The 17,538-nt window shown below is 36.3% G+C and overlaps 1 protein-coding gene across 2 annotated transcripts in view; it reads left to right on the top strand.

Annotated features, from left to right (window-relative positions):
• The window catches only part of DPY19L1 (dpy-19 like C-mannosyltransferase 1), a 73,372-nt gene that overhangs the window by 35,570 nt on the left and 20,264 nt on the right, over positions 1-17,538 (top strand). For both annotated transcript variants that reach the window (XM_074340990.1, XM_074340989.1), the window contains exons 9-14: positions 192-291; positions 3,300-3,377; positions 7,083-7,169; positions 9,233-9,292; positions 9,820-9,900; positions 15,012-15,113. In XM_074340990.1, coding sequence (XP_074197091.1) covers positions 192-291; positions 3,300-3,377; positions 7,083-7,169; positions 9,233-9,292; positions 9,820-9,900; positions 15,012-15,113 — 508 coding nt within the window. The remainder of the gene's footprint in view (positions 1-191; positions 292-3,299; positions 3,378-7,082; positions 7,170-9,232; positions 9,293-9,819; positions 9,901-15,011; positions 15,114-17,538) is intronic.

Raw genomic sequence — 17,538 nt, 5'->3', positions numbered from 1 at the left:
AGGCTGGCTTTGTTTGTTTCATAGAAAATTGTAATTGAGTGTCAGGAGGTGTACTTTCTGACCCACTGGTTCACTTTATGTCTGGTGTATGTTTTAACCAGATTGTGTTTCGAGATTCTCAGATGCAGTGGTTTGGAGCCATGCATGAATATTTGGTGGTTAAACTTACTGGTCTTTATTTGTCTTTCTAGGGCTACAAAACTTTATCGAGGAAGCCTGATTGCTCTCTGCATTTCCAATGTGTTTTTCATGCTTCCCTGGCAGTTTGCTCAGTTCGTACTTCTTACTCAGGTAAGATGCTTTGATGTATTTCAACTTTATTAAGCTTAGTGTGTTTAATTATGTGAACTTGTTTGTACAAAATTATAGAACTGACATGTTATATGATTCTGAGTCCTAAAATGTTTTTGTAATTAATACTATTAAACAAAGTTTAGGGTAGGAAAGTACATAAAATTTATTTATTAATGGGTATTAATTATTTATATACTAGTAGAATGCATTTATTGAACTCAAATTTGCAAGAGTGCTTTTATCTTTGTTATTCAATATTTGTTAGTGTGCTTGAAAGCAGACTGGTGCTACAACCTTAAATATTTCTCTTCAGTAAAAGGCATTCCTTTTATGAATAATACTGTAAATTCTTAATGCCTAGGAAAAATACACATAGGTACCAGGATAAAAACCTAAACAGTTCATACTCCATATAACTCCCCTGCCAATCTGTAATTTATGTGTCGTCTTTTCATGTACTCATCTCTCCTGCTCTTCAAACAGAGGTCTGTAAAACACGGTGAAGCTAGCTTGTGGAGAGAGGGAGCAAACCGTGTGTTTATCTCTCCCTGCCCTCCCCACTGCCTGTACTTCTTCATTGTGTCGGCCATGTTCACATTCGTATTCATATCCAGCAGTTTAAGAGTTGCTTTTTAACGTTCTTTGAGAAGTCTTGCTTGAGGAATGAAGTCAGACCTGGATTTGAGTCTTAACTCTGTTTACTAGTTTCTTGACTTGGACAAACTGCTTACCTTTTCTTAGTTTCAGTTTCCTCATTTGTGAAATAGAGAAATTTAAGAATCTACTTTATTGGTCGTGGTTAGGATTAGATGAGATAATGTACATAAAACTCTTAACACATTACCTGCTACTTAGCAAGATGTCAGTTAGGGGAGCTGGGTGAAAAAGGTGAAAGGATTAAGACGTACAAATTGGTAGTTACAACTTAGTCATGGGGATGTAAAGTACAGCATAGAGAATATAGTCAATGTTGCAACAACTATGTACGAGGTGTGATCAAAATATACGGTGAATGTTTAAAAAGAATTTATTGCAGAAAAAGACACATGCCATTAATTCCCCTCAAAACACTCCCCCTCCCTTTGAACACACTTATCCCATAGTTCCTGCCACTTTCTAAAGCAGTTCTGGAAGTCCTCTTTTGTGAGTGTCTTTAGTTGTGCTGTCGTGGCTGCCTCGATGTCCCAAATCGATTCAAAATGTTTTCCTTTCGTGGTCATTTTGACTTTGGTGAAAGAGTCAGAAGAGTCATCCGGTGAATAAGGTGGATGAGGATACACCATAATGCTTTTATTTGACAGAAATGGCTGTACCAGAAGTGAGACATGCAGTGTTGTCATGATTGAAGATGAAGTAAAGGCACTCAGGAAAGAGGACTTCCAGAACTGCTTCAGAAAGTGGCAAGAATGATGGGATAAGTGTGTTCGAAATGAGGGGGAGTATTTTGAGGGGGATTAATGACAATGTGTCTTTTACTGTAATACATTTTTATTTTATTTTAAACATTCGCCGTATTGTTTGCTCACACCTCATATAGTGCCAGGTGGGTATGAGACTAATCGAGGGGATCACTGCACAAATTATATAAATGTCTAACCACTGAAACTAATATAAAATAAGATTGAATGTCAACTGTAACTGAAAAAAAAAGAAATAATTTAAAAAGTAAAAAATAAGTAAAAAGCAGGCTCTGTTTGCACTTAATTCTTTCTTTGATAGCATCTCTTAGACTCTTTTGTCTTCTTTAGTGTGATCACATTTCAAATGTTTTTGGTTTAAAATGTCCCTGAGAGTCACTCCTTAAAATTCGACCCAGTAGGCTGCTGTGTATTGCTGAGACCCTGGGGTGCAAAAAGCAGGCCACCTCCACTAACTGGAATCAGCAGGAACTCGCTCAGTTCCTGTTACTTCCAGTTAGTGGCGGTGGCCTGCTTTTTGGGGGGTGGGGGTGGGGGTTTGCATGGACGAGGGGAGGAGGTAGTGTGCTTCTCTGTGGGGTTTATGTGGAATAACAACACACACTTTTCCACATTTACTCACATCTGTCACTCGTAAGCAGTGCAGTGTTCCCCAGGGATAAGCCTGGATAAAGGCAAACCTTGGTTTTCTTGCTAATGGGAACATTTGTAGTAGATTATTTGGAGATTAAACACTTGATGAAGGGAACTTAAGTTATATGATTAAGTATTTAGCTGTTTAACAGTTAGTTTAAACCATGTTTGCGTAGTAGGAGAAGCACAGAATTTAATTTGAATTGCTTTCTCCATGAATGAGGGCGGAGAAGTATTGTTTGGGATGATATCTCTATGTTTTACTAAGAGGTGCATTATCATCATTTTAATCAATTCATCTAAATCATGCCAGCATTCTTAGAGTTCTTGGTAAATATGTACACAGTTTTCTCCAAACTGTAAAGAAAGTTAAAAATACCTTTGTTAAGTACTTCTAATTTTACATTTGATAAATTTGATTATAACGAACCCTTGAATATTTGAATAAAGGAAAGAGAACACTAATGGAGATACTTGTAAAGAGTGACTAACAAGCAGGAGTTAATGTATTTTTACACACCCATGCATTATTACATAATCATTTTTTCAGTTTAATGTATCTTCTACAATTATGTTCTAATTGTCATATGTTGTAATTAAATTTTCATATTTTTTGATTTGGCAAGGCACTTTGTAATTTAGTTATACATGTTGACAGTAGAGTCATCCTGACATTAAAATGAGTATTGCTTTGGATAATCCACAAAGGAGATAATTTACATGGTTAATTGAGAGAGCTGCGTATGGAAGCGAAAATATCAACCAGTATTTGCTATATTAATATATGAACCAATTAAATTATAAGTTGGCAGATAAGATGATGGAAACTGAAGAATTCACTTTCAAAATAAATAAAATCAATTTGAAAGAAAAATAAAGATAATCTTTCTTTCATTCTTATAGTCATTGTATGTATAGTTTTTATTTTTAACTTAACTTCTTTTTAAATTTCAGATTGCATCTTTATTCACAGTACATGTTGTGGGATACATTGATATATGCAAACTACAGAAGATCATTTATATACACATGGTAATGGTTTTTAAATTTGTTTTTTTTCCCCATTGAATTTGACCTTAAAACAAATTCCTGATTAGTATTTTATTTAGTTTTGGTTGAAACAGGTCATAACATGATTCCATAATTAAAACAAATGTCAATCAAAAACTGTAATATAATTAACATAGGCCACCCAGAAAATTTTACTTTGGGGTGCATTATCTGATTGAAGTTGTGCCCTACTTACATGTTATCATTAAAAGAGAACATTCATGAAAGAGAAAATGGAATGGCATATTATCCAGGAGCCTTCTGTTAAAATGAAGTGGAATGTTCATTTACTGAGTGCCAGATGTCCGGGCACATGGGACATACCAGTGAGTATAGCTACACATGTTGGTTACAGTCTAGTAGAGGAAGGGGAGATGACAAATGATAAATACAGTAAGTAGGTAAATTGTACAGTATGTTTGAAGGCGATAGGACTATAGAAAAAAAGGAAAGATCAAGTCATGGTACCCCAGGAAGATCAGGAGTGCCAGGTCGGCGTGGGAGGTTGAGGTATCAAATGAGGCGGTCAGGGCAGGTCTTATTGAGAAGGGGGCAGTGGAGCAAAGACTGGAAGTTAGCCAAGCAGATATCACAGAGAAGAATATTCTAGGTTGGTGGGACAGCTGGAGCAAAGGTCCTAAGGCTGGATGGTCAGTTTTGATGAGTGCTTATTCTTTAAAAACATTTTGTCTTCTCTTTGTCATTAGTTCTTACAATTTTGATGATTTTTCTCCCTATAGTTTTAATGTTATTATAATATGCCATTATAATTATTCATTCTCTAATAATTGATACATATAAAAGGACATTTATAATATATAACGAAGTTAGGAACAAAGTTATAAAATGAACACCATGAGCTTATCCTCCAGCTGAAACACAGGACAGTCGTTACTTTGAACAAGCCCCGGGGTGCCCTGAACACATCCCCCTTACATCTCCTAGTGAGAACCACTATCCTGACTTTAAATTATAATTCACTTGCTTTTCTTTATGACTGCCATATGTGTTCCCAAATAGTGTATTTTTATTATTAAATATTAGTACTGTTTTTAAGGTTTGTAGAAATGGTGTCCTTTTATGAGACTTAACAGTTTTACTCAGGTTTCTGAGATTTGTATGTTACTAGAGTTTAGATGTTTTCTTTGCTTTATATTTTCCATTGTATAAATAAAGCACAGTTTATTTATCTGTTTTCTTATTGAAGGGATTTAGATTTTTTTTCTCTCTTTTTTTTAAATAATGCTGCACATTCTTATACATACCTGCGGGGCATATGCGTCAAGTTTCTCTTGAACATTTACCTGGTAGTAGACTTTCTGGGTGGTAAATTATATACATGTTCAATTTCATCATTTAATACTACATCGTTTTTCAAAGTGATTGGACTGCTTCAAGCAGTAATATATAACAGTTCATGTTTTTCTATAGCCTTTTATATTTCATCAGTCTGGTAAGTATAAAATGGTATCTTGTCTTAATTTGTATTTTTTCTTTAGTAAAGCTGAACATCTTTGGGTATTTTTATGGATTCTGTATTTCCTTTTGCTGCGACATTTCTATTCATATCTTTTACCAATTTTTCTTTTATGTCTAAGAGAAAATGGCATCTGTTTTATGCTCTGCAGCATAATCCACTTGTTTCATTATTTATTTTGATGCTTGAATTGGTCCCGATTTGGCCTCCTCCTTCAAGCTGGCCTCTTTATCCTTTTAACATGTCCTCTTCATGCTTTCAGCGCTTTTTAAAAGAAATTAATAAAGGCTAAACTTCATCAAACGCTTTTCTACATCTTTCTAGATGATCCTCTATATTTTTTACTCCTTAATATACTACAATGATGAATTCTATTGATTGATTTTCTACACTAAGAAACCTCGCTTTTCTAGAGTAAACACAATTTTTATACATTACTGGATTCACTTTGCTTGCATTTTGTTAGGATTTTTAAATACCTGTTCATGAATGGGATTGGGCAGTAATTCATCTTTTTTTTTTGCACTTGGCTTAATTTCCCCCCCAAATTGTTTCATATCGGTTTGTTTCTTTGTTTTACATTGCAGTAAAAATCAGAATAATTATTAAGCATTTAGATGGTCAATCACACAGTGACGCAGGCAAATGTGGATGAGGACGTTGAGTCAAAGTTATAGGTATAAAAGTACTAACCTGACACAGATTTACTTTGTAGTAGACCTACTTTGGGTAAATGGTATATGCTTTATGGTGTGACTAACTGTGGAACTCGTTACTAACTGTGGAATATCTTTTTTCATTATCATTTTACAAAGTCCTATAGTTACGTAAAGGAAAAAAATACATAGACTTTGTCTCCAAACAGGATTTCCCCCCACTTTATTGTGGTAAACTACATAACATATAATTTACCATATTAATCTTTTTAAGGGTACATATCAGTGGCATTAAGTACATTCATATTGTTGTGTAACCGTCACCACCATCCAGCTCCACAGCTGTTTTCATCTTGCGGAACTGAAACTCTGTACCCATTAAACACTAATTCCTTATTCTACTTCCTCCCCCCAGTCCCTGGAAACTGCCCATTCTGCTTTCCATGTCTGTGATTTTAACTGCTCTAGGTACCTCATATAAGTAAAATCATGCAGTACTTATCTTTTTCTGAATGGGTTTTTTCAGTTAGTATTATATTCTCAAGGTCCGTTTATGTTGATGCAAATGGCAGGACTTCCTTTTTTATGGCCGAATAATATTCATATATAAGACATTTTCAATATCCATGTGTATAAAATTATTTACAATGTTTGCTTGATAAGAAGCTATTTTCTAAAATACGTAAAGAGAGCTCTTAAGGAAAATAACCAAAAAAATGGGCAACAGGAGTAGGCAGTTCATACACACACACATACATCGCAAAGATAATCAACAAATAGAAGAAAAGATGCTGTATCCTACCCTCCAGTAAACGAATGGAAAGTGAAACAGTGAAGGCACATTTTTCTCATATTAGATTGGCAGATATTTAAAAGAATAGTACATGGGTTTGGCAGGAATGTATCAGTAGGAACTCCCATACCCTGTTGGTCAGAGAGTAAATTCGTACAATATTTTGTATGACAATTTTTCGATATTTTTTTCATATTTTAAAATGTGTGTACCCCTAATCCATCAATTCCACTTCCAGTAATTTATCCCATAGATGTGTTGAAATGCACATAAGATACACTCATAAGGGTGTTTATCATAGCCGAGTTTGAAATAGGAAAAACAAAATAACAATGAAACAAACCTGGAAGGTATTTAATGTTTAGCAGCGGTCAGAGGAGCAGTTAATTAAATTATGGTAAAAGTCTAGAGTAAAATACTTTTTTCAGTTATTCAACAAAAATAATTAGATTGGTTTGGGTTGTTATGGAAAGCTCTCTGAAACAACTGTAAAAGAAAGCAATAGTGTAACTTATGGGTTAAGTTTCCATTTGTGGTTTTTAAAAACTAGAAACTAGAATTTGTACGTTGAATGCCTGGAATGAGACCCAGGAAACTACTGATAGTGATCTTTCGGGGTTTGAAGTGTGGGATAGGACATGGGCTATTTTCATTACATATTCTCTTTCGAACAGTTTGAATTTTATTGTGGGCATGTGCAATGTTTTTTTGTTTTGTTTTGTTTTATGTGCATTAATTATATTTTTCTTGGATTTTTCCAGGTTTCTCTTGCACTTTGTTTTGTTTTGATGTTTGGAAACTCAATGTTATTAACTTCTTATTATGCTTCCTCTTTGGTGATTATTTGGGTAAGTGTTCTTTAAGTACATGGCTCACGCCTGTTTTTGAAACTAATGGTTCATCTCTTTATCACGGGCTTGGGATTCGTGGTGGTTTTTCTATAAGAACCATCTCGGTGTTTTACGGAATGCATCTATACGTGATAGAGTACTCAAGTACTCACTTCCAGAACAGGAAAGAAACACAACAAAGGGTAATATTGGAAAGCAGAGCGCTTGACCTCAGTGTAATTTGTCCTACCGTTCTCCATCCTCATCTTTTCTGTCACCTAAGTTTTGGTCCCAGGGTTGGTTTCAGAAAGATTTCTTTTTCCTCTCTTTGTAGTTTTTATCCTGTTTCCGCTCCACTCTCCAGCCCCCCTTTCCTCCCCTGTGGCATCATCACAGCAGTGTCTCCTCCTTGTATGGCTGTGATCAGAGGCATTGGTTTTGTAGGTTCCCCGCCCCACCATGTTTGTTAGTATGAAATATTCAGATAGTTCAGACCAGGTGATGATTCAGTTATATTTTGCTAAATCACTACACATTTAGATTATCGGGAGCCTGTCTTACAGAATTAGAGCAAATGCTGGAAGGTCACCTATCTCCTCTGACACTTTTGGCAGGATGACCTTCTAAATGTAAATCTCCCTGAATTTAAGGATTTCCAGAGATGTTTATGCCATTTTTATCAATTTGGTTCACCAGTCCAGTGTTTTGCAACCCTAAGAGGAAAGAATTTATTCCTTACATATAAAATGCATGTGCTTTAGCAGAGGCTCATGTCCTGAAGACAAACAAATACTGCACTGTCTTAATTGAAATGTATTCTACTTCCTAAATAGTCATTTAAGTTACTCAGATCATTTTGGCTGTCTTGATTTCTAGATCTCATTAGCAAATCTGTTTGCTTGTCCCATTTTATAAATAATGTTTCCTTAAGGTCGCCTTTCCCAGGGATATGCCTCTTCCCAATCTGGACCACCACCCTTTTCAGGTTGTGTGACTTAAGTGTACTTAGTCATAGAAATTATCAGTGACCATGCGGTGATGCTGTGTTTTCACCAATGACAAAAGGAATCGTTAGCTGAGTTGCTGTGCTTTGAGATTAATGATAGTTCTTACAGTTAGTGAATTCCGTTTGTAATTAGGAACTGTGAAAAGGTACTCAGTTCCCTATTTTACATGTGTATACAGGGACTGCTATGACTCAGGTAAAAGTACGTGACTGTTGGGACTCTGTACCCGGGAGCCATTGGAGGGAAGATCACGTACGATAAAATTGAATCTAAGTGCATTTTGCAGGAAATTTCTTTTTGTTCATTTGTGCACCTACAGTGTGTCAGGTTTCCTACTAGGGTGCATGACACTGAGGTGGATCTTAGCTATGAATTTTGCATATTTTATGTACTTCATAGATTTTGGTATATAAAAATAAATGATGCCAACAGTTACAGAATATAGCATGTTTCTGCATATTGAACTATAAACAAACATTTGCCTATTTTTATTTATAGTTATCACTTTGAAACCTGAATCTTAGCACATTTTGTGTTCTCGGATATTCAGAAACTTCTGGAAAGATTTAATGTGGGTTCTTATATTTACGTTTTGGTCTCCAACCATATTTTTGCAAACTTTGAAGTATAATAGATTTAGACCCCTATAGGTACTGTATTTTGGGAGTCTATTTACCGTAAGATTTGATAGAGGAGTATTTAGTTGATTCATGAAAAACTCATTTGTAGTCTATTCTAAGAGTTAATATTTAACTTAAGGAGAACTCATACAATTCTGAAATTACTTTATACTTCTTGGTTCTTAGGTAAATCAGGGAGGTGTAAAATCAGCCATAAAATTTTATACGTGGTTATTCTGTTTTCAACTTGACGAAGCCACTGACTGACCTCATCTACTGCAGTTAAAGTGGGGCTGTTCCTTCAAGGCAGTGAGCTTGTGGGGATGCTGTGTGGACCATCAACAGTGTACTGAATTTTAGTTTCTTGAGAGTCTTATTAGTCAGAAGTATTCTTTGGTACTTGAATTTATGTCAGTAAGTATTAACTGTATGCTATGTAATTTTCTCCATGCAGGGTATACTGGCAGTGAAACCACATTTCTTGAAAATAAATGTCTCTGAACTTAGTTTATGGGTAAGAATCAATCTATTTGAATGCATACGTTTTTTCCTTCTCTAAAATATGTCATTGGTTTAATGTTTTACTTTGAAAGAAATGATCTATGGAATGCAGGGCATCTAACAATTTTATAACATATTAAGGCTCAGTTTTAATGTGCCAAATTGCCCTTTCATAAGCAAGTTAAGATTAATATTTGATAGGTAAAGAATTCCATGTTTCTTTCCTAAGGAACAGTGCATGTGTAAGAAACTGTTAGTAAAAGGGGATTTAACTAATTGCTGTATAAATATTCTATAAGATATATTAATTTTGATAATAAGATTATGTGTTTATATTTTTGTTTTTAGTGATAGCCGCTTGATTTGGGAGTAACATTATTTATTTTAACTTAGGTGCATTTTTTAGCGTTTTTTCCTTGGGTATGGAGATTTATTTCAAGTGTGATTAAAGTATTTATTTTTTTCTTCCTAGACTGTGTCTGTGGAATGGCTATATGAAGCATCAGTTTATTTATTTTTTGTTGTATTTTTGTTTTGTAGGTTATCCAAGGATGTTTTTGGTTATTTGGAACTGTCGTACTCAAGTACCTGACATCTAAAATCTTTGGCATTGCAGATGATGTAAGTGCATTTTGCTTAAGCTTGAAAAGAATCAAACAGGCTGAAAATGAATTACAAGAGTTATTAAAACCACTACTTAAACCAAATTCTAAGATGAAGTCTGTTATTTTATGTTTAATATAACAGAAGGTGTCACTGTATACAGTCTGTATTCTCCAAAATTAATTTCTTGACACAGTTATTTTATTGGTCTTTCTATATCACAAAGATTTTAAAATACTGAAGCAAGAAAGCTTTAGAGACTTAACGCTCAAATTGTATGTAGTCATTTTTCTCTGGTTTCTTTATAATTCCCTTTTGTAACAGATAAAGACACTATCTTCAGAGTCTCTTAAACTGTCGCTCATGTTATAGCCTTATTCTTTCTTGCCTCAATTTTATGGTCAGTGTTTGTAAAAGGTTTATTTATAAGCCATTATAAGTCATTTCATCCAAGTTTTTGGAGAGAAGTTCTTGTTTTGTTTTGTTTTGCTGTTTGGGTAGGAGACAAAATAAAATGAGAATAATTCTGTTTTATAACTTTAAGGATTCTAGCTGTCCATTATTTTGCTTTGCCTATTTTACTTTGGTATTTTAGTAAAAAAAGGGGAAAAAAAAGGCAACATAGGAACCCACATGGAAAGAGTAAAGTAAACCACATATTTTTTCTGTAATATATTTTAACGGCTGTCTTTGATCCTCCAGTAATAGATTAACGCTGTGGTTTTGCGACTGGGTTCTGTGACATCTCGGCCTTCTGTGAACTCTTCCGTGGGGTCTGTCACTTCCCAGTCCCCCCGCCCACCCCTCTTTCACCAGGGCACTTTAGCTTTAATCTCTTACGTATTGGACATTTATACAGGTTTTCACATGAAAAGGGAATTTTTTGCTGAAAAAGATTGAAAACAACTGGGCTGTTAGATGGGTAGTTTACAACCTGTTGAAAGATTTTTGAAAGTATAAAACTGTGGTCTAAAATGTATTTATTTATTCCTTCATTCAGTGTGTACCTGCTGTGTGCCTGGCGGTAGAATGAATCCTAGAGATACAAAACTGAATAAGACATGGTCTAGTGGGAGATCAGAACAAATCGTAGCAACTGCTATACAGTGGAATGAAAGCTGTGATACACATAAGTACAGCAGGAATGTACAGAGGACAGTTGGAAGCTTCCAGAAGCCAGCTGTGACAGTGAGGGCTGAAAGGCGAGTGCGTCACCAGGATGCAGAGAGTGAGCAGGAAGGAAAGTGAAAGGGCCCAAGTCTTAGGTTTTTGGAATCTGTGTCTTCACTGGGGGAAGACAAACCAGTTAAGGTATTGATTCAGGTTAAAATGACTATTGTCATTTTCTCTCACAGCCGAATTTTGTGTTGGGCCCCCAAAAAGGGCTACAAAAACAGTTATTTCCAAATTAGAAATAATTCAGTGGCAACTTGATATTTCTAGAAATCTGTAACATTAATCAAGGACATCAGCTCATAAATGGCCCAGCCGCACAGCTCTTGACAAGCATTTCCTCCCACCCTTGTCTATTGAGATAATTAGCCACACCTCCCTGTCCTCAGGGGATCCAGTGAGCCTTTCACAGTGTCATCTGGATTTCCCATCCCTGCTCCTAGTATCAACACTGGTTGGTAGAAGCCTCACGTTGTCTGCCAGGGAAGCTCAGTGCCCCAAGGTTTTTACTGGGTGCTGGTAACTTAGGCACCCTCTGCCCAGTGCGTATCAAAATTCCCGGCTCCCAGAAGGATTGTAGGTGTTGAGCGTAAACCACACTGTTTGTACAGTTTAGGTTCAGTGAGCCACTGTTATCATGTAGGTGGCGGGAGCCTTCCGAAATCCAAGTTCCCGGACGCCAGCCTCGGGCCAGCCTTGCAAGCAGGCCTCCTGAGTTAACTCTGATTGGAACGTCAGGTGTGTCCCCCCTGTTCCTACCTGCCACACCTCCTTGGCTCCTCCATAAGTGTGCACACCACCACCTCCAGTCGGTGGTGGATTCGGTCGTAGATTTGGGGAGAGCTTGGGCTCTTGGCTCTACTAGCACGTGTGTGAGAACTTATCTACCCCTCGTTGGTTGTCTCATTTCCAGAATCCCTGAAATTTCTAGCTAGTCTGCTGTTCGCTGCACTGGCACTGCAGCCTTAGGCTGGCAGAGCTGTGAGCTTTCACTGGGCATTTCCTAACTGAGTTTCTACTTCTACCGGCAATGCCCCTGAGCATAGATGTTTTTGCTCTCTGCCCCCAAACACATCAGCTCCCAACAGTAGCAAATATTTTGCTTTTCTAGGCCAGCCCCGCCTTGGGAGAACTATTGGGTCAGCCCAGTAGGGGAGGTGATGGTGCTGCCGATGGTGGAAGGGGGCAGCCTGGGCAAGACCCCCAGATTCCTGCCCAGAGTGCGTCAGTGTTCTTTAAGAATGAATGCATCTCAAATTGTTTTACTTGGGCTTAATTTCTAGAACCTGACATGGTTGTTTTTGACAGTTCTGTCCGATGTTATAGTTTTTAGTGGGGGAGGGGATTTGCCAGCTTCTCCCTCTGCCACGTCTGAAAGTCCCCTACTCACTGAGTTTTGAGTGTTGATCCCGCCTGTATTTCCCAGATAACCTCACTTGCTCATGATGTTATTCTTTCTATGTATCATTGGATTGGTTGGCTACTATTTTTAAGGATTTTTGCCTATATTCATGAGTTTTATTCTGTAGTTTTATTTTCTTGTAATGTTTTTGTCACATTTTGGGTTGAAGGCAATACTAGCTTCCTAAAATTATTGGGACACATTCAATCTCATATTTTCAAAGAGAATTTGTGCAGAATTGGCATTATTTCTTCCTTAAATGTTTGGTGGAATTCGACAGTGAAGCCCTCAAGACCTGGAGTTTTCTTCATGGGAGGATTTTCAGCTATGAATCCAGTTTCTTTCAGAAGTTCTTGGTAGTTTTATGTCTTTAGAGGTCACCTATCCATTTCATATATGTCATCAAATGGATTGTGTCTTTTTAAAAAATATGTTGTAGAATTCAATTAGTGAAAAATTCTTACTGAAATATTTACATATATGTGAAATGGTCTTTTATGGTTTTTTATTTAAATTTCTTTATACTAATATTATGTTAGTCATAAAGAGATGTGCTTTTTGTTTGTTTTTGCTGTTTTCCTACTTTCTATTTATTGTATTAATATTTTCAAAGTACCACCTTTTTATAAGTCCATTTTGGCTTTGTTGTATTTCTGTTTGTCACCAAATTCTGTCATCCTCATTTCCTTCCTTTTCTTTATGCTTGTTCTGTAGCTTTTTCTGATGCTTGAGTGAAAATGCTTGGCTCTTTTGTTTTCAACCTTTTATTTTCCGATAAATGCATTTAAATCTATAAATTTCCCTATAAGTAGCACTTTTGTGTGTCTTACAAATTAACTGTTTTATGATTTTCTTTTTAACCTAAGGTTATTAAATTTCATTACTTAGTTTCTACCCCAAAGGATTTTTAAAGCCATTTCTGGTTATCATTTCCAATTTCATTGCATTTATGATTAGAAAAAATAATTTGTATTATATGACTTTGAAATTTATTGTAGCATGATCTGTGAACATTTAAAAAATGTATTTTGTGTTTAAGATAACATGTATTCTTTGTGAAATTTGTACTCTATATTTGTGAGCTTAATATTCAGGTTTTATATTAATGTTTGTCTGCATTTTCTCTTTTAGAGACAAATATTTAACATTTCTATTAAACACTGTCAATTTATCTATTTCTTCCTACAGTTTCTTCAGTTTTTTTATACACTTTGAATCTATACTGTTAACTGAAAATATGTGCATGATGTATATATATATATATAATCGTGCTTTGCTATTTATTTTACCAGCATATAATGTCATTCATTGGTTTTTACATAATTTTTTTTGCTTGAATGCAATTTCATGAGACTTTACAATTGCTAACCTAGATTTCTTTGGTTCAATCTTTTTGGTGTATCTTGTTTTCTTTTATTTTGAACTTTCCTGCATACTTCTATTTTAAGTGTGTCTTTTTATAGACAATATAATATTGGATTTTCCCCCTTAAGTCCAATTAGAGCATTTGTCCTTCAGTAAATTTAAGCTCTTTACATATATGGCAAGGCAATTATCATTATTTGGGGACCTGTTTCTTCTGTTGTATTTGAGATTTACCAACTATTTTACTTTTTAAATTTTTTTTCTACTTTTAGTTGGGCAGATAATTTCCGTATGCTATTTTAGGCGCTGTATAATCTCCCTGTTGATTTCTTAAACTTACCAGCATGCATTTCTTCCCCAACAAGGCAGTGTTTTGAAACTCTTCAGCACATTCCCACCACCCGTTAGTTCCTACTCTCACCTTATCGAGATACCATTTGGGATTTTAGTTGTAGTTTGTTTTAGGTGTAATTTCCCCCTTTTCTTGGATCCCTGTTTTTTTAGACAATAATGAATTAAAAGTTTGGCCAACATTGTCTCATTTATTAAATGGAAGTAATTCCACCATCCTCGCATGGTTTTTGTGGGGAGAAGAGGGGATCTAAGTGAGAGCATTCGGGAATATGTAAAGAATTACACAGATGTTGCTTGTCAGTCAAAAGGTGCATGCTGATAGGCCTGCCCATTTTCTACTTCTTGCAAAAGGTCTTTTCAGTTCCTTCAGTCCCCTTTTCAGAAATCTGAAGTAGTGTTTCCTTTTCTTTACTCTCTCACACTTTGCCCCTTTATGACGGACACACATCCTTGTGTTACCAAGCCCATCTCTCCCGGTAGCCAAGGAGAGACTGTATTTCGCCAGGTTTAGCACATTGAGCAGGGAAAACCCAAGGATAAAAGACTGTGGTATGTTGATGACAGATCAACGTACTTGAGCAAGTGACTCTCATTCTTTGATGATAAATCAACATACCAAAACCAGGGTACGGTTGGAGCTATCATTTATCTGCAAAGGAAGGGAGAACTGGAGTTGAGGGGACAGTACTTTCTGCTTTAGCGAAGGCTCACTGTATGAGAACAGTGAGCTGTGTGATGTAGTGAGGATTATTCTTAGATGCCATTAAGATTCAAATGCGTCATGACCATGCATGGCCTAATCTCATGGTACCTCTTTTTTTTTTCCCCTTGCTAGGCTCATATTGGCAACTTATTGACATCAAAATTCTTCAGTTACAAGGATTTTGATACTTTATTATATACCTGTGCAGCAGAGTTTGACTTTATGGAAAAGGAGGTAAGATGTGATTTCTAAGTTATTTTTTCCCCTTAGGTTTTTAGCTCATTCATTTTTTAAAAGGGTATTCCTGTTATTTCAGACTCTTAGCTCTCTGTGTTATCTAAGTTTGAAGGGAAAGGAAAATCTGGCAGCTTAGAGAAAGATGTTCCTATTTACATTAGTATAGCTCCCTGAAATACATGATCTTTTCCCATTTTAGTAATTCAGAAACATGCATTCAGACTAGCAGTGGTTTTGTGGATGAGGAAACAGCGGCATTTCAACTTGCTGCTTTTTAGGGGTAGCATTAACTCAGCAAAGCTCATGTTCTTACATTTCCACTCACTTTGTGGTGGTTTGTTTGAATGATCTCATTGCTTTGAAATATCATTGAGTACATTTTTCATTCCAATAACGTTTTTCTTTCCAAAATTGTATTCAGATGTTTAGATGGAGACAGAAGTCTGCAGTACTACTTAATGTACTTGAGCAAGTGACTCTCATTCTTTGTGTCATAGCTACTAGTTTCTAGTAGTGTGCTACAAACAGATAGTGTGACGACAAATTGAGATACACAGGAAAATACTTTGATAGTTTAATGGTATTTTATATAAAATATTATTTTGCACTACTTTAGGAGCTGGTTTGGTTCAACAGTTATGTAAACTGAAGGTGCCAAAAAATGTATACACATTTTAAGAAAGGAAAAACCTGTATTAAAATTATAATACTCAAAATATACCAATAACAAAAGATGAATACAAGTCACGTTTGACTTCTGCAATTACAAGCGGTGCTCAAAGTGGTTACCCTCAGCGTCCAGACACTTCTGATGATGGCGAACTACTGCTTGAGCAACGTTGGCCAAAGTGTCCCCTTGCATACATTGTTTTGGCATCCTGGTGTATGTTTCTTTTTTAACATTACCTATGTGGCCCTGATTTATGATGATACTATGTGTGAAACATTTTCCTTCAGAGCTGTGTGTGTGTATGTGTTAAACTGGCCAACATACTCTGTTGACACATCACTTTCGCCCTTGCCCCCCACTGGACGAGCCCCGTGTCCTGAGTTACAGACCAGTGGATGAGAGCGCACCACACTGCAGACTCTTATCCACCAGACGTTCTGAGTGGGGCATGTCCTGCACATGTGGTGTTTACTGCCAGTGGCCTATCTGACTTCATTCCCCGTGTTCTGGCAGACGGTTCTGACACAGTGGCTGAGTAAAGTATACGAGTGATAGTGTGCACCCTGCCGAAAGAAACTGAGGAAGAGTCTGTTGAAAGGCATTAAAACGCGTGTTGTAGCATAGGAAGGCTCCTCAGGGAAGCAGTAAAGGGAGCACAGGGCAAGCACCAGCAGGGAATGAGGGCACAGCAGAAGTCCTTTGAGATTAATGAGGGTGTACGTGTCACTGCAACCTCAGAGTACGAACTGTCAGCTACGTGATAGAAGAAACTTTATTGAGACACACCATGACTTCGGTCACTGGAGAAAATGGCAGAGCTGTTTCCAGCCTGCCACGCCCTCTCCCTGGGTATCTTCACAGAGACCGTGCTGTAGAGACGGGTCATGGTGCCAGTTCAGAGAGTGCGTCCATTGTATGGTACGTCCCTATGGTGGTGGGGAGGGAGCAATTTAACATGATGTCTTACTGATACCGAAGACAATTAAGATGTGTATTGGAGTGAGCAAAATGGTACGACCTTATTTACCTACAATTAGCACACAGAGAATAAAGTGTAAGAGCAAAATTTTAACACTGTTTTTTGGGTAGACAGATGATAGATGACGTGGTTTTTTTTGTAATTTGCATCTCCTAAATTTTCTACAGTAATCATGTATGAAGTGTATTATACTGTTAAAAGAAAATTAAAAAAAATTATGGGGATCTTTCCCTTTCAGACATGAAAATGGATAGCAACAGGATTTAAAGTACAGGGATACTAAGACAGGAACAATTTTATGGCCCAAAATAGACCATGCTGGATAGACCCATGTGTATTCTTAACTATGTGTGTATGGACTTAATGTGAAATGAAGAGGATATCACAGATAAATGGATAAAAGATGTATTATTTCTTGAACATTAATTGAAAAATTGCATTTGGGGTGTGGAGTCATGTTAAAGCCTTGTATCACATTATACACCAAACTTCATTTCAGTTAATTAACATGTTAAAAATAAATGAAGCCTGAAAAATAAATTTGAGAGACATTTCAATGAACAGTAACTTCATTTTTTAATGAGCATGATACCAGTGCAAAACGCATATGAGAATGATTAATAGATTTGTCTGCATGTAACTTAAAACATCTGACCATTAAATACTGTAAAAATAGAAAAACGACTAACTGGGATGATTCTTGCCATAAATATAACAAATGAAACGAGATTAATGCAATTAGTATAGGAGCTTGTTTGGATGAATAAAAAAAT

Source organism: Rhinolophus sinicus, linkage group LG09 (genome assembly GCF_036562045.2).
Source record: "Rhinolophus sinicus isolate RSC01 linkage group LG09, ASM3656204v1, whole genome shotgun sequence".
Lineage (NCBI taxonomy): Eukaryota > Metazoa > Chordata > Mammalia > Chiroptera > Rhinolophidae > Rhinolophus > Rhinolophus sinicus.
The sequence above is the reverse complement of the archived record's forward strand: the minus strand, read 5'-3'. Positions and strand labels throughout refer to the sequence as shown.